General features: G+C 37.4%; 1 protein-coding gene across 1 annotated transcript in view; it reads left to right on the top strand.

Annotated features, from left to right (window-relative positions):
• Nucleotides 1–23,112, top strand: part of PDE10A (phosphodiesterase 10A) — a 247,668-nt gene that overhangs the window by 150,979 nt on the left and 73,577 nt on the right. The window contains exons 3-6 of the mRNA XM_046670653.1: nt 299–327; nt 7,609–7,729; nt 8,745–8,794; nt 21,246–21,386. Of these exons, the coding sequence (XP_046526609.1) occupies nt 299–327; nt 7,609–7,729; nt 8,745–8,794; nt 21,246–21,386 (341 nt within the window). The remainder of the gene's footprint in view (nt 1–298; nt 328–7,608; nt 7,730–8,744; nt 8,795–21,245; nt 21,387–23,112) is intronic.

A 23,112-nucleotide genomic window follows, 5' to 3' on the forward strand; every position in this document is an offset into this window, starting at 1 on the left:
TATATTTGAATAAACTACAGTGCAGCCATATTTGCAGACACTACTTAAGAAGGTAATCTTGAAAATGACTAGCAAGTTGTTGCGGCATTTCATTTCCTCTCCAAAATTAATATGTGTGTCTAACTATAAATTTATGTTTAACCCTTATAGATTTTTAAAGCCAAATTCTTAGATTTTGTAAGAGGAAGCATTGCGAAAGAGCCTTCTAGTTTACTGAGAGTGAACGAATGTCCTGTATCTCAGAACCTACTCAGAGTTTCTAATTGTGTTTTTTCCTCCTCCCTTCTCAATCCCCCAGATGAATCGGCTCCTAAGGAAGTCAGCAGGGTAAGTAATATGAATAGAATTTCTACTACCACAATATGGGGGATAAATCCTTTAGTACATTTTCTCATTGCTATCATAGGTTCAAGTATTAGCAAAAATGGTGAAAAAACCTGAGAGCCTTTTTCAAAGTATCGCTCATTAATATGGAATAAAGTCACTGTAGAGAGAGGTTGCAAATTGGAGAAACTGGAGGCCTCAAGACCAAGCACAGCTAACAGATGCATGGTGTTTGGTGTACATATGCTTATGGGGTTTTCTGAACGAGCTGCCAACATTTAGAAATTTAGAGACACATATTAAGATTGGATTTCTGGCTTCTCTTGAAAAACTATAAGATAAGGCAGCACCAACACAGCATTCCCACATGGCAGCAGTCTGCTCGGGCCAGGTCACAGGAGCCACCTGCATCAGGTCCTCCACTTATTAGCTTTCCGCCAGTGTGTTACCTGGCTAACCCTGCCGTTGAGTGTATGCACCTTCTTTTTGGAAGAACAAAAAGGTGACTACTCGTGTGTTGAAGACGTGGCATTCCTCAGTAATTTTAGAAATATTAAATGCACTGTTTTCATGTCCAACATTTAGAAATTTAGAGACACATATTAAGATGGGATTTCTGGCTTCTCCTGAAAAACTAAAAGATCCAATACCAAGTTAAAGTGGTATTAACTTTGAGACACTTGAAAGCTTATGGGGGACGAGCAATGAAAGCATTTAGCCTGCTGTGTTTAGTACTACAAAATTATAATTATAATTAATTACCTATGAAAAGTATCTTAATTGTACATCCTGCACACAGATAAAGACCATAAGCATGTATTAAATATTGAAAATAATCAGTTTGAGTTGCATCTGTTGCAACCTTCCGTAAGAGGCCACTCTTTATCATAAGATGTAAACTGAAGTATTGTTAATAGGATCCGGTATACAGATCTGTTCCTTTATTTTTGATCTTCTGAAAAAGGAATCTCTGAAATGACCAGGGCCTTGCCTGGAGACTGGAGAGAGTTCCCTCTGTCCATAGCAACCTAACAGAATTTTAAGGTTTCTGTAAATCCCAAGGTTTTTTCTGGGTACCTTTACTGTTCACTTCACATTTGTAGAGCTCACAGAAATTCCCCATGTCTGGATGCTTCAAGTGTGTCAAGGGGTGGAGGGATCAGCCTGGAACTTTTGCAGCTGCTAGCAGCAGCAGACAAAGCTAAGAAGAAATGCTTGAGGGTAAAAAGGGAATTCTCACAGTGGACTTGGGCAGAGCCAGACTGTGTGGGGGTGTTGATATTGGCAAAGCCACAATCTCAAGTCTCTGAAATAGTACCATGCATTTTATGAATCAAGGACAGTAGGGAGAAAACTACAATTTTCTCATCAATATTTCTTTTTTTTTTAATTTATTTTTCATTTATTATGTTTTTTTTTGAGGAAGATTAGCCCTGAGCTAACTACTGTCAGTCCTCCTCTTTTTTGCTGAGGAAGCCTGGCCCTGAGCTAACATCGTGCCCATCTACCTCTACTTTATACGTGGGACACCTACCACACCATGGCGTGCCAAGCGGTGCCATGTCCACACCTGGGATGCGAACCGGCCAACCCCGGGCCACCGAGAATCGGAACGTGCGAACTTAACCACTGCACCACCGGGCCGGCCCCTCTTTTTTTATTTTAATGCAGACCAACTGGTTCACAGGGAATGCCTAACCTCAATTTAACCTTTACAGCCCCGAGAAGATTTTAGACCTTGTTGTTGTTTTTGAGAGAGGTGGAAAAAGGATGCCCAGAAGAGGTGGTTTCAATCAATCCACCTGTTTTCTTACGTCCTATTCTGTTGACAACCAGGATTAGAATTGTACTTCTGACACCTCATGTCAGCATGTAAACTGTGTGCACCTATTTGCTGGAATACTCTCCCGTCACCTCCAGTGTCCCCAAATATAGAGATTTTGTACCATAGTGTCATCACTGATTTTGCTGTTGCATTCTACTCCTTCAGATATAAACCGGGTTACATTGGGGAGAATAATTGTATAGACAAAGAGTAGACTTTTTTATCGAATATATTTGTATATATTTTAGTTAAGCCAAATATCACAGCAAGACATCTTGAGTTCAGATAATGACATTGGCACATACTTGCTACTGTGCCAGTGCCTTCCTTCTGTGAGAAGAGATGCCATGTGTTCAGACAATCCCACATGCTAGCTTTAAGGCCGTTAGAAATGCTGGTACAATGACACGTAGTGGTTTTTCTTTGCCATTATTTTACAAGGCTCTCTTATTTTATGCCAAATTTGGAGAAAGTGCATCTCTAGTTTAATACTAAATTTATGAGCTGATAACCTAGAATATCATCACTTGCCAGGATTTTTCAAGTAGTTTTTTCTGAATATACCCTATATCTTGATAAATGTCTATTTGACTGATACATGCTGCTCTGATACATGCTGCTCATGAACCATGCCTTCCTTACCCCTATAAGACACTTTGAAACAGCTCTGTGTGTAGCATCCCCTTTGCGCTCTGATACACTGCGAGACCAGTGAGGGCAGCTGCTTTTTCTTTTATTTCCCAGAGTGTTAGGATGGGCTCAGGAAGAATATATACTAACCCCTTGGTTGCTATTTAGGACTTGAAAGCTTTTTAAAAAAGGCATTTGCAAAAGGGTCAGTGGCATCCTCTTTGCTACCCCCATTTTCTCTCTCTCTTCTTTTTTTTTGAGGAAGATTGGCCCTAAGCAAACATCTGTGCCCGTCTTCCTCTATTTTATGTGTAGAATGCCTGCCAGCATCATGGTTTGATAAGTGGTGCTGGGTCCATGCCCTGGATCCGAACTGGTGAACCCCGGGCTGCCAAAGCAGAGCGCTTGAACTTAACTGCTACACCATGGGGCCGGCCCCCTCATTCTCCTTTTATACCACTGTGCCCTTGAGGCCCACAGGATTCCTTAACTGTTTATTGTGATTGCTCATTCTTAGTCATGCATCCCATGACAACCTTTTGGTCAATGACTGCATATATATTGTGGTCCCATAAGATTAGTACCATATAGCCTAGGTGTGTACTGGCTATACCATCTAGGTTTGTGTAAGTACACTCTGATATTCACACAATGACAAAATCGCCTTATGACATATTTCTCGGAATGTATCCCTGTCATTAAGTGACAAATGACTGTAGTTAGAATTTTTCTGCCTTTGGTGTGTGTGTGAAGTAAATGACCTTTATTTATAATTTATTTTCATCTAAAAATACCTAAGTCATTTTGATAGCTTTATCCTTAATATATAACGTTAAAAAAGGTTTGGCGCTTTCTTGTGAAGTTAAATATAAATTTAGTGGGTTTTTTAAATGAGGAAGGTGTGCCCTGAGCTAACATCTGTTGCCAATCTTCCTCTTTTTGCTTGAGGAAGATTGTCTCTGAGCTAATATCTCTGGCAATCTTCCTCTATTTTGTATGTGGGACCGCGCCGCAGCATGGCTTGATGAGCAGTATGTAGGTCTGTGCCAGGCATCCAAACCCTCGAACCCTGGGCTGCCGAAGTGGAGCATGCAAATTTAACCACTATGCCACCGGGCTAGCCATACATTTACTTTTTGACCCAGGAATTTCACTCTTACGTATTTGCTAAAGACAATTGAAAACTTATGTTCACAAAAAGACTTCTACAAGAATGTTCATAGCAGCTTTATTCTTAGCTCAAAGTTGGAAATATAAACATCCCGAATGTCCAAAAGTAATAGAACAGATAAAAATTTGTAGTATTTTCATACAACAGATGCCACCAGGAATGGAAAGGAAGGAATACTGAAACACACAGCAACATGGAGGGATCTCAATATTGAGCAAATAAACCCAAGTTCAAAACAGTACATGTTGTATGATTCCATTTACATAAAATTCTTAAAAATAGGCAAAACTAATGTATCATGGAAAAAAGTCAAAAACAGTGGTTTCTTGGGTGCAAGGATTGATTAAGAAGGACCAGGGGAGAGACTTTATAAAAGGATGAAATGTTCTGTCTTTCATTATTGTTGTTATTGCTGGGATATTTATTATTTACTTTAAGAATTACACTTAAAAATGTTTCTATTTTTTTGACTAATAATTGTATGTATTTAAGGTGTAAATTTGATGATTTGATATATGTGTACATTATGAAATGATTACCACAGTTAAGCTAAATTAGCACATCCGTCACCGCACAGTTACTTTGTGTGTGTGTGTGGTGAGAATGCTGAAGATCTCCTGTCTTGGCAAATCTCAAGTATGCCATACGGCATTTTTAATTATAGGCACCATCCCGTATATTAGATCCCCAGAACGTTTTCTTCATATAACTGAAGTCTGTAATCTTTGACCAGTGTCTTCCCCCTTTCCCCCACTCTGCAGCCCCTTGCTGCAATCTACTTTCTACTTTTATGAATTTGACTTTTTTAGATTCCACATGTAAGTGAGACCTTTTACAGTATTTGTCCTTCTGTGTCTAGCTTATTTTACTTAGCATAGTGCCCTTCAGGTTCATCTGTGTTGCCACAAATAGCAGAGTTTCCTCCTTTTTTAGAGTTGAATAGTATTCCAGTGTGTGTGTATGTGTGTGTGTGTGTATGTGTGTGTGCGTTTTGTTTATCCGTCCATCTGTCAACGGACACTTATCTTGTTTCCACGTTTTGGCTATTGTAAATGATGCTACAGTGAACATGGGATTCCAGATCTCTCTTCAAAATAGTGATTTCGTTTCCTTCGGATGTGTACCCAGCAATGGGATTACTGCATCAAATGCTAGTTCTATTTTCAACTTTTTGAGGAATCTCCATGCTGTTTAGCACAGAGACTGGATCAATTTACATTCTCACCAACAATGTTCACGGGTTCCCTGTTTTCCCACATCCTCACTAACACTCATCTCTTGTCTTTTTGATACTAGCCATTCTAACAGGTATGAGGTGATATTTCGTTGTGGTTTTGATTTGCATTTCCCTGATGATTAGTGATGTGGAGCACCTCTTCATATACCTGTTGGCCATCTGTACGTCTTCCTTGGAAAAATGTCTGTTTAGAACCTTTGCTCGTTTTTCAATCGGGTTATTTGCTTTTTTTTGCTATTAAGTTGTAGTTCTTTATATATTTTGGATATTAACCCTTTATCGAATATGTGGTTTGCAAATATTTTCTCCCGTTCTGTGGGCTGCCTTTTCATTTTGTTGATGGTTTCCTTGGCTCTACAGAAACTTTTAGCCGGATGTAGTCTCTGCTCCCCAGATCATTCTGGTTGTAGCTTCAGTTGTGTCCATCATGCTGACAACTCCCACCTTGTCTCCAGATATTATGCGTTGCCACTTGGGCCCTGCTGTGCCAAGATCCCATTTCCTCAGTGAATTCAGGAAACCCCATTGGATAGCAGCAGTTCCCACGGCCATTCCTGGCCCACAACACAGAGCTCTTCACGCAGGCCACTTCACCCTCTGGAACATACTTCTCACAAACTTGATGAAGAGAGTATCTGTAGGATGTAGCCAAAGGCTGGGTAAACAGGTCTTACGGCATAAATCCATGCTAGCATCCTAGTCTTGCTAAGATTGGAATGTATAGTAGGGAAGTTCTGGCTTTTCAAAGGCATTTAATGTTGGCCACTTTGGGGAACAGATTTCAGCCAACCCAGCCCTTGCACACTGAAGCCACTCTCTCTCCTTACTGCACACATATCTAATGTTTGCCCTGATCCAATATTATCTTTCTTCTACACTGTTTCAGCACCCTTGAGATCCATTCTCATCTGTTTCCCGGGTTTCTATACATTGGCTAAATCTCATCATTTTGGGGGAGTATGTGCACTCTGGACAAGTCATCCTTTATACTTTATTTTCTGGGCCCTGCCTGGACTTGAGTCAGTTTATAGGTCAAGAGTTAAGAGAGGTGGTGAATGATCAGCAGTCCCTTATGAAGCCACTAGAGGAGGCTAGGCAGACTTCGGGCATTAAAGGCATCAGGCTCCATTGGAGTCTGCCTGTATGTCCCATGTCACTGAAGTCTTCCTCACTGACCATCCAGTTTACAAAGATAACCCTCTCCCTCCAAAGGTGTTCACGCTCAGCCTTTCCTGGCCCGCTTTCTGCATAGCACCTGTCGCCTTCCGTCACACCATATAGTTTCCCTATTTATTCTCTTCCAACTGGACTGTAAGTTCCTCAAGGACTGGAATTTTATTTTGCTCATCCTCTAGTGTCTCTCATGTCTAGAAGAGTGCCTGCATGTAGAAGATTGTCAGGATTGCTGATACATATTTGGGAAATGATTGATTGATTCATCCATTCTTTCGTTTGTTTATTCCTTCCACAGATGTTTATTGAGTACCCAATAACAGCAAGTCATCAGCCTTAGGAGTGAAAGATGTCTGGGTGGTCAAGAGAGAGACAGGTGGCTTGAGACAGTTTCCGAGGCAGACAGACACCACATTTTGTAGAGTGTGGGAGGCCACTCTGTGAGGAGTTTGTCGGTTATTCTAAGTGAAATGGGAAGGCCCAGGAGTATTTTAACCCAGGAAATGACAGAGTTTTCTTTTATTTTTAAAGTTTGCTGTGGCTGTTGTTTGGAGAGGAGGCAAGCTTGGGAGCGGGGCAATTTGTTAGAAGACTGTTTTTCAGTACTTGTAGAGAAGACACACAGTGGTAGCTTGTGCTGGGAGTAGCTGAGATTTAGCTTCCACCGTCTTCCCAAACCCCTTGTCCCCCTGCTGTTGTCCCTGGTACCACGATAAAGCCTAGTGCTCTTGACTTGTGCGACGGCTGCTCCCGCTGGGGCGGCTGGAGTGCACACCTCTTCCTCCTGTTTTAGTGGCATATTTGAGATCCGACTAGGGTGGCAGCCACATTGATGCAAATAACTGGAGAGTAATAACAAACTTTGTTTCACCCAGAGCAGTGCATACTGGTGACTATTCTAGCCTGTCACAATATTTCCTTCAGTTAGCAAACTTTTATACTATTTTTACTGATCAAGTTGCCTGATACATTATTTACAAAACTTCAGAAACAGTCATAATCTGTAACATTTGATATTTTAATATAAATAAGCCTACGTGGAGTCTATAGATATTCTTAGTAAGTCGTAGCAATTTAAATTTTCAATCTATTTTTATACTAAATTATGGTATTTAAATCATGCTCTATAAAAGCATAATCAACAGCTAGTAATAACATTAAATATATTAATAGTATGTTTTACAAACTAAGGAATTTTTGTTTTATTATGTTTAATTATGCCCTTTCTTTTTATTTTTTTATTCAAAGTACCAAGATACGAATATGCAGGGAGTTGTATATGAACTTAACAGCTATATAGAACAGCGGCTGGATACTGGGGGAGACAACCAGCTTCTCCTCTATGAACTGAGTAGCATCATTAAAATAGGTAAGGAATGTTTTGTATTCCTCTTGGTAGAAAAAAATGAACCAAGAATTCTTTTATTCCGTTGCGAAAAGTGGCAAAAATAATTCACATACTAAGAGGCAAATGCAAGTCATTTATTTACTTCGATTCTCGGGCTATGTTTGAAGTGAAAATATTTTATTCTGAAACTACCAGAATGAGTCAAACCTAAAAATTGCTAAGTTATCTGATCCCAAAAAAGCATCTTCCTGATGTATAAATGGAATATACTATGACTTCTAATTAAAACCTGGTGTTCTGTGGAAAGTACAGTTTTAGTGAATTATATCACATCTTTAGAAAAGGAATCATTAATTTTTAAGGAAGAAAAAACATTTTAAATTTACTTGGAGAGACGACAAATTTATGTGTCATTATCACAGTTTTGCTAATGAGGAAGCCTTGGCAAAGACAGGCCAAATAGCTTACCCAGGGCCACCCAGGTGGAAGGACTTACGCAGGGGTTTATATGCAGGTGCTCCCTCAAGAATGATCTATTAACTGCTCTGATAATTGCCTTCAGATGACCCAGAAGCAGTTTTAGAAGAGTTAAATTATGTTCTCTTCGGTGATGATATGTAGATGTGTACATTATCCTTGTTGATACTTATAATGGTTATTTAATACTATGAAAATCACTTCTGGTATTTTTTAATACTTAAAAAATTAAATACAGTTCTCAAATTTCAAAAATATTTTCCGATAATTCTGCTATTTAAAGTTTGACAAATACATTCTTTCACAGTACCTTGACTGCTGGATGTGCATTTGAGGATGTCACATCTTAACATTTGCAATAGCTGATGAAAAAATAAATGAGGATATTCTACTTAATTGAGTAAAGCCGTGAATTATTTTGTTCAGTTTACTGCACGACCATTAATTATGTTAACAAATGCATTCAAAAGACTGGTATCTGAGGGCTCACCTTAGAGAATTCATACATGTTATATTCTTCCATTGAGATTAGTTTCTTCCTTTCTTATTACTTTGGCAGCCACAAAAGCTGATGGATTTGCACTGTATTTCCTTGGAGAGTGCAATAATGTAAGTACCTAAATTTAGATTTTGGTGCTGTAGATAAGAAAAATGTCATTAGCTTTATTAAAAAGATAAAGTGTTATGTTGCAAACAATTTGACAGATGTGTCGTAATTAAGTATTTTAAGCCGATTTTGTATTTCGTTTCTATATGTGGTTATTACCAGCTCAGAGTTTTAGCAACGTGGCAACATGTAGGCATAAGATTTTATAACGTCCTTATTGTTTGGTGTTGGTTTGTGGTCTCCTCTCTTATGAATGGCATTTCTAGACTCAACTGTTTTGTAAGGAAGTTCTTTCAGTGCCATTTGCCCGGTGTCATCGTGGACAGCCTGTGCCCGTTTCTACACACAATCCACAGGAGGATAAAATGAGAACAAAAGTTCAACGTTTTTGATGTGACTTTTAATGTTTTTTTAAGAGGACTCTGAAAGTGCCGTGATGGAATTGTTAACTCTTGGTCTCTGAGCTCCGTGGCCGTGGCTCAGCCTGGTTCATGGTCCAGCCCATTCAGGTCTGCCTGCTCCAGTCTTCAGAGGAACAGGCTGGGCTCTGTGCTTCTGCTTTAACCTAAAGTACAGCCCACTGTCCAGTGTGGCGTATACATACACTTTCAAAAGTATTTCAAGACAGTCAGTTAGTGGCTTTTGATTTTTGTTAGGGTATTAAAAACACGTACGTAACATGTTTTAGAATAATATTCTGGGCTGATAAAACTTATACTCATAGCTTAAATATAGAAAACCCACTTACACATTGATTTGGCAAACTTTTACTGTGTATTTCTTACTGTTAGGCATTGTTATTTGAGATTTGGCATGTATTTGTGCAAAGTGATTCTCGTATTCCTGAGTGTTGAAAATGTGTGTTATTTGTATTATGTAAAATGTTACCAGGAATAGAGACACAGGTACTGCAGGATTTTTAACAGTACTCTTGAATATTACAATAGTGCAAAGCGTGGAAGTCGTTACACAAAAAATATTTATTGGTTGATTTACTCTACTCATAATTGAGCCTCTCGGTTTGCCAGCTTTGTTTTCCACTGTATTGTAATTATGTTACAAAATTAAAAGCTCTTTAGGGCAAGGACCTGTTTCTTTCTTTCGTATATTCACCAACATCTCTCTTAGTGTCTTTCATTGAAACAATCAGACGAGTGTTTATTCAATTGAGTTATTCAGATATTGCTAATACTTCTAAATGCCTTCACTGTATTTCAGACACTGGTAGTATTTTGAAATAGCCAAGCTACTAAAATAATAAGTAGATCTCACTTTTACCTGTTCATTCTAAAAATTTATTTCTAAAATTTTGGGATTTTTTTTTTAATTAAAAAATTAAGAATTCCTTTAAGAAAATTTGTATATAATTTGCAGATATTTTTATAATTTATGCATATGTATAATAGCTCAGTGTAATCGTGATGTCACATCTCCTTACTCCTTCCCTGAGATGTTCAGACAACCACAGGGTTGGCCAGGCAGCCATGTTTGTATCATGTGACCTTTTCCTTCCAATCCCACTTCCTGGGACCAATCAGATTCTCTGCTGAAACCTGGATCTTGGACTCAGCATTTCTAGCTGTTTCCCTCAGAAGAAGTGATGTGAAACTTGGAACTGAGGCTGCCACTATGGGATGTCCCTCTTCTGTGTGTGGAGGAGGATGGGGAGCACTCGTTTGCAGAGGTCAAAAGGGACAGCAACCAGAGGCCCTGGGCCTGCCGGGTGTGAGAGCATCAGAAAGCTCTTGGATTTAAATTTCCAATCCAGTCTACTCTAATCTTCATCACTTGGCTGTATGTTTCGCTTTATTGTCTGCAGACTTCTTTATACGTTGACCTCGGTGAAGTAGCTTCCTCAAATACACGATTTAGAAAAAGCTTTTGTATGTACAACGTTCTCAATTGTAATTCTACGTCTACCAATTCTGATTCTTTCACTTTTTACTCACCATTCACTTTCGTAACTTAATTGAGGGGAAGATGTCGTATTCTCTCAGGCTTTAGTCACTGCTTGTTCTAAACTCCGAAGGCCGTTAATTTACTCCGCGTGATTCTCTCCAGGTCATCAGTTCCTCTCTCCTTTCTCTCCCACATCTCAGGGACGGCTGTGTCTTGTTCAATGGTGTATCCCTCGGAACAGCAGGGTACACAGCCAAACTGTAGCTTTTCTGACATCCATAAGTCAGATCCCAGTCTGTTATGCTTCCTTAATATCATATACTTCTTCACTGAATTCAAGCGGATCTGTAATTACATATATATCTTTGATTTCTGTGATTGGTTGCTTATCTGCCTTTCTCACTAGGTTAGAAGCTTCAGGAAGGCAGAGACTGTCTCTCTGGAGGATAACTTTAGGAGATAATTACTGTGTTTTGCTAACTGTATTCTTTCTTTTGTGTATTCCACATACATAACTGGCCCTTATTCTTTAACCCTGGGATTTCTGTGGGTAGGAAGAAGACATATGGTCTGAGGTCTGAGGTTCACTCAAGTGTTTCTTTAGATGTGTCTACGTAGTTACCACTTTCCTTGCTCTTCATTTCTTCTGCCATCTCAGGTCTTCCATTTGGACTCATTTTTCTTCTATCCTGTAGAATTTCCCTTAGTGAGAATCCGCCGATGGGAAACTCAGTTTTTGTCTGTCTCAATGTGTCTTCATTTCACCACTTCCCTGAAAGATATTTTTGCTGTATAGAGAATTCAAGTTGATAAATATGTTCTCTCCATATATTGACTATAATATAGTTACTTTTTGGTTGTTTGTTGATTGGTCTCAGTCCTCCATTCTGGTTTTTTATTCCCTGGACATATTTTCAAGCTTATCTTTTATTTCTTGAAATATATTAAGTATACTCTTTTATATTGTTTTGTCTTCTTTCTGAATTTATGGTTGATGGTGACTTATTTGCTCCTGTGTTTTATGTTTGTTTGTTTGTTTTTAGCCATGAATAGTATTCTTCCTTGGGCCCTTTTAAGTGGATATTCTTGAGGTTTGTGTTGAAGTTCCTTTCCTAGAAATAGGACATGTGTTTGTTTTTGCCAGTCACCTAAGGCACTACCAATCCAGGACTATTTTAATTAAATAATCTAATTGAGATTTTTTTCAGACCGCAGAGTGTTATGGATTCAAACCTCAAATGCACGAGATGCATAGTTATGATTTCTGAGAGGAGGTTTTTATTTTCCCTCCAGCAGTAAATTCAAGATAACCTGTTCTCCTTGTAATGCCCTTGCAGCTGTAAGTATGTTCACTCTTTAGCATAAGATGAGGACATAGCCCCATACAGGGGTCTCCTAGTAGACTTCTCAGGTAGAGAGGTCCCGGGTTTTCTCTCTTGTGTCCTGTTAACCACGTGGCTCTCCTGAGGGAAGGTCAGTGTATCTAGGCTCTGGTTGATACTCAAGAAAAAAACCACTTTGCTGATTTCTTGGAGTTCCTTTATTTACTTCCTTTTAGATTTCTGTGGATTCCTTCCATTCTTCTCAGCCTGGCGAAAAAGATTTGTAAAATATACTTTATCCAGCCTTTAAATAGTTTTAAAATGGCTTTTTTCAGGAATGTCAAATTATCTAATCTACCGTATTGCTTGCAACAGATGTTGACATACTTGTAAAATGTAGCCAAACGTATTAAATAAAATAAAAGTTTTTTTGGCACTGATGAGCAGATGCATGTATATTTTCTTATATTCCTTCCTTTATCCATAAATGTTAGTATATTATAAATATTTATCAGTGTTTTTAAAAATTGAATCGGGATTTTGACTCAGCTAAAAAGCTTTTCTTAAATAACTCATTTTCAAAACGAAATGTATGTGCTTTAATGACAAAATTGTAATAATGCAACCCAAATAGACTGAGATAAAATTTTAGGCTATATCAATAAATACCAAGGATTAACATAGCAATGAGAGGAATTATAAAATTCTTATAAAAGTACCAATTTCTTTTTTTCATGAATGAGAATCAGTAGAGATCATTTAATTTCTGAAATGGATGCATCAAGAAATATAATTTAAGTAATGTTTAAATATATCGAAATTGCACTAGTAGAATTAAAAACCGCATTCATTTTACCAGAGAGGAAAAATTTAAAGAAAATGTTGAAAGTTAAGGAGAAGATAGAAAACAAACTAAATAGTATTTAGTGAAAAATAAAACATAAAATATGACTGTGGAACTCATTTTGAAAGATATCACAACAAGATTACAAGTAGAATAGGTCCAGCTATTAAAAGAAAAAAATCTTAAATCAGGTTAAAAAACCCCATAACTTTGTTCTGTTTTATAGAGATGCGTATGAGCAAAGTGAGTCAGGAAAGATTCACAATAAAGGGAATTTTAGATGGAGCCAACCTACTCCAGAAAAATGCAGACTAAAGGAGAATAAGTGCCACATATCAGTAACAAAGTTGAATTCAAGGAATAAAAGCATTAAATAGGAAAAGAGAGTCACTTGGTTTGTGAAAGATTTAGTCTACAGTGAAGGGAGGGCTGTTAGGGAGTTTCTACAGTAAATATTGGCGCATTGAAATTCATAGAGCAAAACAGTCCTACCAAAAAGTGAACAGAAAAATACAATTTAGAGGATGTTAATAATATCATTAGTTGGGTTTATCCAAATATGTATATCTATGTATTAAACTCAGTATATTATTTTGGGATTTACCAACTTGGGGTTCCCTTTCTTCTTTGATTAGACCCTACTTTGATGCATTTGGCACCCATTTAAGAATTCGGATCTGTTACAATGGCTAAAAACAAGGAAATTAAATAATATGCTAAGTAACTCTTTGGGCAAAGAAAAAATTTAAATACAGTTAATGGAATATCTAGAGAATAATATTTATGAAAATGAATTACAGTATTGCTGAAGCTCTGGACAAAGTTACAGTGAAAAATTGACATCTTTAAAGTATTAAACATTCTCTATACATTTTTGAAGCATTAATAAATAAGCTGACAAAATAAGTTAATGTATTGATTCAACACATTTTTGGTGGGTGTTACCACGTGGTCGTGTTCTAGTTACTAGAGGCATTGTAGTAAATTAAAATCTCTGCCCTCTTAGGATTTACCAATTTAACCTAAGAATATAGAAAACTAAAATCTATATAAACAAGGAAATATAACAACTATACAGATTAAATTATTTGCTAACCTAGTTAGCAAAAAAGAGACGATGCAATTATATATAATTTTAATAATTTTAAAATATAGCACAACAATAGATATAGTGAAAATGACAAATTATGAGAGGATACTTGTATTAGTAAATGTGAAAATCTAGATAAAATGGACAGTTTTCGAGGAAGATATAAATTGCTCCATTTAATGCAAATGATGATAGAAAACCTAATACACCAGTAAATGGAAGAAATTGAAAACAGTGTTAAAATAATGCTTTTCTAAAAGCCGGGAGGACATTTATTCACCAGAATGTTTTCTGAGCACATCCTTGTTCAAACAGTTGTAAACCTGGGCTACAGTGATGGACCAGAACAGGTTCCTGTTCTTTTTTTGTGTACATCTCACTGGGGATAGCCCTTCAGGAGAGAGAATTCCTGTGCTATCTCTACACTGTTTCAGAGTTTGGAGAAAGAAGGAAAGCTTCCCAGTAAGTAGTTTAGCTTTCCAAAGAATTTTGATTCTGGAATTGGATTGCGTGAGTTCCAGTTCACTACTTCTCGACTTTGTTAAGATTTTTAAACTTTCTAAACCTTAATTTAACTTCCATTGGGTAAATGTGTCGTGAACGTTTTTCATTCAACAAACCATTTTAGACACTTGCTATGTACCAAAACTGTGCTAAATTGCTGAACATGCAAAGGTGAATAAAAAATCATTCCTGTCATCAAAGAATGTACAACCAGTAGGGGAAATTGAGAAATCCTTAATTGTAGCACGTGCTCTTAAGTGCAAGCAATGAGGAACCCACGGTGCTCTGGGATCCTGAATTTGGTGGGAGTCGTGGAGATTTGGGGGTGGACCACATTAGAAACAGTTTGGATGATCAGCCCTGTTTGAACAGGGCTTGGAAGACCTCTCACTTAGTAGATAAGGAGGGAAAATAAAGGACTTTTTTAGGAAGAAGAAGCAATTTGTAAGAAATCTGGAACTAAAAAAGGAAGCAGTGTATTTTTATGTCCTAGCCCTTAGCAGTGCCTGACACATAACATATGCAAGATGTTCTTGAAATGTTTGTTGGAAAACCTGATTTTTCCATCATTAACATCTTGCTTAATTCACTGTCTAATGTTTCTACAGTTTTGCTCTTTTGTACCCGGTCATGTCCTCCAACTGATACGTAACACGCTTTATCCTGTTATCATTATAGCTTTCCTTGTGATATCCATAAGAGTTGTTCGTAAAAGCTGAAAACCTCGTGAACTCTAACTGTACTTTAGATTTTTAATTCATAACGTAAGTTCATAGATAGCTTTTCAGATAGGAGTTTTAGAATTTAGAGCCAGTAGTTCAGAATAATCGGGTGACCTTTTTCAATAGCACAGTGAACTTTAGTGAGTTCATTTTTAAGAATTATGTAAACAAAGTTAGTGATCTATTTCAAGTTCCAGGTGAGTGTGGGGGCAAGTTGCTCATGGCCATGTGCGTGGATCAAAATTCATTTACTATCCAGTGCCATCTAGTGTCATGTAGGAAAAATAACTCAATGGTAAGCCTAACTAATTTTCTTCTTAAAAAATATTTCTAAAATTTAACTGCTTGTGAGTTGAAGCCTTTAAAAGAAAAATGGGGTTTGAAGTGATCTTTGAATTGTGTAAGGAAAGAAAGATGAGAAGGGAAAGAAAGAAAGATGAGAGCAAGTGTTGACCAGTGAAGTGGACTTATCTATTTAGTTGATGTCAGTGAGTCAGATTTTTCTATTTCATCAAAAAAATCACGTCTTTTAAAGAATAAATTGATAGCCTATTCTGTTGTTCATTTTCTACCATATCTATTTCTCCAAATTTGTTTTTTTCTAAATTGAATGCTTTTTTATTCCTACATTGAGCCCACCTACTGGTTATGACAACTATTACCAATCTTCTCTAATTCAAATTGTCTAACTTTGGAAAGGTGGGTGAAAATTTGCTGTTATTACAAAAATGTTGGCTAGTTCATAATGAGTTTCTTTGAGCAGTTGAAAAAGCTAATTCATCTCCTACCGTGGCGTGGCATCTGGGCTGAGTTCCAGCTCTTTGCCCAGTCTCCGTGGTGATATTGGGAGGTGAGGGGATTAACAATCATGGCACCTCCAGAGCTCTTGACTAGGAATAAAGAACCACAGCACTCATTCGTCAGCTTACGTGCCCCAGATGCAGTTAATTTCTTGTCTGGAAAAGGTAGAGGTGGTTGAGGTTTGAAACTTTGAAACTTTCCTTGTTTTTAGTTGTTTGTCTCTAGCCTCTAAAAAATGTTTGTGCTAATAAAAGTTTTTATAAATTCATACAACATTAGTGTAGGAATTAATTTTAGAGACTCAGTTCAACACCAGATTTTATAGATGAATTAGACATTGGAAATGTATGCAGGAAAGTCTTAATACATTCCAAAATATCAGGTAGTAATGTTTGATAAAGAGCAGTTTTCATTCATCCTCCTATGAAAATAGTATCATGTTTTTTATCTTATTAATCTGAACATCCCAGTGAGATCCTTATGTCAAACATCATAATGATTGATTTTGAAAAATAAAGTCTCTATTTGCTTTGCAAGTTACTATAGAACTTATTTACACCCGTCATTTGTTAATGCAATAATGCTGGCCCTTCACCATGAAAAATTTTAAATATATCTTATAAAACAAGTCATGATTATTTTGAAACGTTAGGAACCAAAGCAAGACTTGCCTTGCCAGATCACAAAATGTACTATAAACTTACAGTAATTAAAACAGCGTGGTAAACAAATAAATCTAAAAAGTACAGAATTGGGGTTCAGAAACAGACCCATGTGTTCTTGGCAATTTCGTATGTGATGAAGGTGGCAGTGGGAAAAAGACTAGTCAACACACCACTGTCTATTTGATTATTTCTGTGGACTAAATACAGGTAGATTTAATAAACTTTCCCATCACTGAAGACATATAAAATTCAGCCTCTCATTTAGAGGTTTGTCACTGACTTTTTCTGTTTGTGACAGTGACTGCTCATCAGTCCATTCAGTTACTAAAATCGTGAAGAACAGTGATTGTGGAACACACAGTTCAAACCAGTGACTCGTCTTCAGTCAGGAATGGACGTTATGAAGGGAGCTTCAGCACAGATGAATTGTGTGGAGTAAAAAAACCCACAAGCCCCCCAAAAAGAGTAGGAAACCACGAATACCCAGGAGAGAAAGTAAGGCTGTGACAGCATCAGAAACAGCTGTCTGTCTGCCTCAGGCTGGTCCTCATTTTTCCTTCCTGCCTGAGCTTTTGGCTTTCACATGACAACTTACTCAATATTGTGTTAACACTTGCCTTCAGCTCTCATTCGGAAAAATTTCTCTTTGGTAAATATGAAGAAAAATCATGAGCTCATTAGTAAAACAAATATAAAATTTCCCACTATAAAGAATTATTTAATTTTTTGACAATTATTTATCATCCACAGGAGTTTTCCAGATTCAATCAAGTAATTGAAAGATTCTAAACCATTTATCTTCAGCAAGCCTGATATACACAAGAGCTTGCATTATGTTTATCTGTTTCTTGTTCATCTATAGAAACCCTATATAGGGACAATAAATGTTTTATAATATTAAATAAATGATCTTCTAATAATAGAGGAATGTATAAGCTATCCTATCACTATCAAATTGTGAAGCTAAGTATAACTCGAAGTTGTTATTAAATCCAGCCTTAATGGGCACAGCAAAGTCATCCCCAAAAGATGTCTGTTGTATATCTTCAAACAAAAAACTAATAAAATCAGCAATTATAAGGGAAAAAAAATCCAAAGCTACTGTTGAGAGCTTGCTCCAGAGTTTACCTTCTGTTACTGTCCCGGGAAGTTCCTTTTCAGAGTTATCTAGACTGCTCAGTTCAATTTAAGTTCATTTCCTGCAGTTCTGACTTTGGTAGAGAAAAGGAGCATTACTCAACATACCTCTCACAATTAACTCTCTCATCGTTTGGGGAAAGCGTTGTCAACTGCGATTTTTCTTCAGGCTCAATATACCATAGCCTGAAAAAAAGTGAACTTTTTTTCTTGCAGACATCTCTCTTCCTGTTCTTAAACCCTTTTTCTACTCTTCTCTCAATCTTCAGACAGGGCGACACACTGAATTGTATTGTGACAATGACAGCTACTAAATCGAATGACAGTCTTGCTTCATCTGTGCCATAGATATGTTGGTGGCCAATGGAATTATAGTAACTTGAAAATCAATGACTCTGATTTCTCGCCTCCTTCATATAAATAAGGCAAACTTGTCCTTTATCATCTCATATATAGTTAAATTTTTAAAATCATCTTAAAATATAGAACTTGTATTTAAACATTTCAAGCTTCATCTTTTTTAAAAGAAATGCTTAAAGTATATTTTTCATGGGCGTTGTCTTATTAGCAAATACCACTTAAGCACAGTCCTAAGTGATGTAGATATACGTGTGAATAAAAATATTTTGAACTTCGCTTCTAATCTTTAAACAGTGTGATGACTTCTTTAGCATGGCCGGGGTTGACTCAAAGCTCTGACTTCCTTTGTCCTGCTCCCAGTCGACTGAAGGAGCTTGAGTTTATAGGGTTCACTCTCTTGTGATCATAAGTAAGACTTTATTTGAATAAAGGGTCCTCGGACATTACAAAGCTTGGAAACCCCTTATCTAATAAGTTGACAATTACATCCAACATAGACCTAGCTTATAGCTTAGTAAGAGCAGGGACTAATAAATAGTACATGTTTAGATTAACAGGATTGTCTAATACTTAGGGTTCAAAAGGTCTTCAACCTTTTAAGTGACAGCAATCCAGTTTAACATAAGAGTAAAGTGAAGTATTGGGAGAAATTACCTGAACTGTAATTTCGAATTGACTAGGTAATCATAATACAATTATGTCAAAATATGGCCCCCGGTCACTCGATGATTTGTTTAGCAATTCTTATTTAGTAGATATTTAAAAATGTGATTAGGTTTAGTCAGAATAACTGATCATACTTTTAAAAACATTTATTTTAAAATAGCTTCAGAACTGTACCCTCCCACCCAGTCATTTGAAAGGGGAAGATACACCCAGATTTGTCTTAAATTTTTTTTGTGCAGAGACGAGCAAAGTTTTTATCAGGAGCATTCTGAATCTGTAATTTTATGGGCAGGCCAGTTTAAGGAGTGGAGTGATTGAGTATTAGAAAAAGAAATAATATTCTGAGAAAGGAAGGTTTTTGATGAAAATGAGAAGTATGAGCAAATCACTTTGACCTGTAGTTACGGATCCTGTCTTCAGATCCGTGTGCCAAGTCTGTAGGGAGGTTGGGCCCAATGTGGGTCTGTTTCTTGTATGATAGTGTCTTGACCCCAAGGACAGCTTCCTTTTTTTTTTTCCCAAGTAATTTTATTGGGGTTATAATGGTTTATAACATTGTGTAATTTCAGGTGTACATTACTATTTATCAATTTCTGAATACACTTCATTATGTTCACTCCTAGTAGTCTAATTTTTATCCGTCACTATACATATGTGCCCCTTTATCGCTTTTGCCCACTCCAACCTCCTTCCACTCTGGTAACCAGTAATCTGTTCTCTTTATGCAATTATTTGTTATCTTCCACATATGAGTGAAATCATGCTGTATTTGTCTTTCTCTGTCTGGCTTATTTCACTTAACATTACACCCTCCAGGTCCATCCGTGTTGTTGCAAATGGGCCAATTTTGTCTTTTTTAAGTCTGAGTAGTATTCCATTGTATATGTGTATATATATACCACATCTTCTTTATCCATTCATCTGTAGAAGGGCACTTGGTTTGCTTCCACATCTTGGCCATTGTGAATAATGCTGCAGTGAACATAGGGATGCATAAATCTCTTTAGATCATTGGTTTTAAGTTCTTTGGATACATACCCAGTAGTGGGATAGCTGGATCACATGGTATTTCTATTTTGAATTTTTTGAGCAATCTGCATACTGTTTTCCACAGTGGCTGTACCAGTTTCTGTTCCCACCAGCAGTGTATGAGCTTTCCCTTATCTCCACATCCTCTCCAACATTTGTTGTTTTTGTCCTGGTAATTGTAGCCATTCTGACCGGTGTAAGGTGATATCTCCTTGTAGTTTTGATTTGCGTTTCCCTGATAACTCGTGATGTTGAGCATCGTTTCATGTGCCTGTTGGCCATCTGTATATCTTCTTTGGAAATATGTCTGTTCATATCCTCTGCCCATTTTGTGATCGGGTTGTTTGGTTTTCTTTTGTTGAGTTGTATGAGTCCTTTATGTATTTTGGAGATCAACCCCTTGTCTGATAAATGATTTACAAATAATTCCTCCCAGTTGGTGAGTTGTCTTACTGTTTTGTTCTTGGTTTCCTTTGCTTTGCAGAAGCTTTTTAGTCTGATGTAGTCCCATTTGTTAGCTTTTTCTTTTGTTTCCCTTACCTAAGTAGACATGGTATTCGAAAAGATGTTGCTAAGAACAATGTCAAAGTGTACTGCCTATATTTTCTTCTAAGAGTTTTATGGTTTCAGGTCTTAACATTCAAATATTTAATCCATTTAGAGTTAATTTTTGTGTATGGTGTAAGATAATGGTCTACTTTCATTCTTTTGCACGTGACTGTCCAGTTTTCCCAACACCAGTTGTTGAAGAGACTTTCCTTTCTCCATTGTATGTTCTTGGCTCCTTTCTTGAAGATTAACTATCCATAGATGTGTGGTTTTATTTCTGGGCTTTCAGTTCTGATCCATTGATCTGTGTGTCTGTTTTTATACCAGCACCATGCTGTTTTGATTACTATAGCTTTGTAGTATGGTTGGAAGTCAGGGATTGTGATGCCTCCAGCTTTGTTATTTTTTCTCAGAATTGTTTTGGCTGTTCAGGGTCTTTTGTTGTTCCATGTAAATTTTTGGCTTTGTTCTATTTCTATGAAGAATGTCATTGGGAATGTGAGTGCGATTGTACTGAATCTGTAGATTGCTTTAGGTAGTATGGACATTTTAAAGAATGGTTTTTAAAAAGAATTTTTTTATTTCCTATGTATCAAAATAGGAGGCTATTCTGTGAGCTTTTCTGTGCCTAGACATTCACTTGGGTGCTATGTCTGGCCTGTAACTTGTGTGCACTGGAAATAAGAGAGAGAATTTCAACTCAGATACTCCAGCTTGATCATGGCAAAGCCCCTGTCTCATTTTATGTCTCTTCTTTTCCTTGGCTCACAGATTTCTTTTGACTAGTAAGTAATATGTAGGAGTCTTTCTGTGCTGTGCCAATGTGCAGGAAACCCTGTAAAACATGCTCTTCCCTTCTTCCTAGAGCCTGTGTGTGTTCACCCCTCCAGGAATCAAGGAAGGAAAGCCCCGGCTGATCCCTGCTGGGCCCATTGCCCAGGGCACCACGATCTCTGCTTATGTGGCCAAGTCCCGGAAAACATTGCTAGTAGAAGACATCCTGGGGGTAAGTGGCTTTCTACTCTTTGTGACATTTGTCACCTGAAGGATTTAATTAAGAAAGATGACAAATCATTTTGATGTCATAACTTAGGCCGTTTTAAGAAAGCATTAAAAGCAAGATTTAGATCAATAGATGTTTGTATGTAAACTAATTTTTTGTACTCAGAAAACCATATCTTGTATACCTATTAAGAGCTGGATTTGAATAGTTCTTATTTTAATACATGCCAGTATAGTTAAGCATAAAAATGTATATTTGTGTTCGTGTAAACTAAACAATTCCTGTTTTGTGTTCCATACCCTAACAGGATATTTATGAATGAGTCAGCTATTGCTGTGTGACAGACTACCCCAATTTTAGTAGCATCATACAACCACCACTGGTTATTTCTCATGGGTCCATGGATTGGGCTGTCCTGCTGATCTGAGCTATATTCGGCTGGGCCTGCTCATGCATCTGGGGTCAACTGGCTGTCCCTTAGCAGCAGGCTAGTCTCAGATGGCCTCAGCATTTCACGTGTCTCCCCCTACCCCTTTATGAAGGCTGCCTGGCATGTTCTGATGATGGTGGCAGGGGTCCAAGAGCAGAAGTGGAAACATGCAAGTGAGTTTCCAAGCCTCTGTTTGCATCAAAATACTACCCTCGCATTTGCCAGAGCAAATCACGTGGATGGGTCCAGACCCAGTATTGGAAGGTCCTGATGAAGGACACGGGTACAGGGCACGTGGCAGTTGGAGCCCTTAGCACAATCTTCCACAGTGTATGTGATCACTGTGATGAAATGTCACTACGTGAGGTTGGACTTTAGAAGTGACAAGTAGGGGGCTGGCCTCATGACGTAGTGGTTAAGTTTGGCACACTCAGCTTCTGCAGGAGGGCTTCACAGGTTTGGATCCCGGGAACAGACCTACACCACTCATCAGCCATGCTGTGGCAGTGACCCACATATATAGTGGAGGAAGATAGGCACAGATATTAGCTTAGGGTTAATCCTCCTCAATCAAAGAAAGAGGAAGATTGGTAACAGATGTTAGCTCAGGGCTAATCTTCCTCAGCAAAAACAAAAACAAAAAAAAGTGACAAATGTACAAACGAGTATCTAGGTGTAATGACTTTGCTCTGTAGAAGTGCTCAATCGGAGTCATTGAAATCTGGGCTTTCATTTTGGTTTTGCCACTAATTATATGTATGACCTTGAAGAAATCAGGCAACTCGTTATTCTGTTGAATAGAAAATGTGGCTAAAAGTAAATGTTGCACAATATAGTGGATATAGACCACAGTATCGTATTATAATCATCAAACTTGCTAAGATCTTAATTATTCCCACCACAAAAAAGAAAATTGTATGACATGATAAGAGGTGCTAGCTAATGCTACAATGGCAATCAAATTACAATATAGAAATATATCAAATCAACATATTGTACACCTTAAACGTACACATTACATGTCAAATATAGTTCAGTTTAAAAAACGAAATGTTAAAGGTAAATACTGTAGAAGTTGTCATTTGAAAATGTTCTATTGCATATGCAAGCTTTCAAAAGATCTGTAAGTTATAAGTATAGATTTGTACTCTTCTTGATTCAAGAAAAGCTTCCCACAGATAGTAGAAATTGAATAAATAGAACTGGTGTGTTGATATTAACTCACTCAATTACCCTATATTTTGTTGAGTGATTTTACTAAGCTAGAAAATCATTCAAGTCAAAGAACCAATTTCACTT

This window comes from Equus quagga, chromosome 8 (genome assembly GCF_021613505.1).
Source record: "Equus quagga isolate Etosha38 chromosome 8, UCLA_HA_Equagga_1.0, whole genome shotgun sequence".
NCBI classification, from domain to species: Eukaryota; Metazoa; Chordata; class Mammalia; order Perissodactyla; family Equidae; genus Equus; species Equus quagga.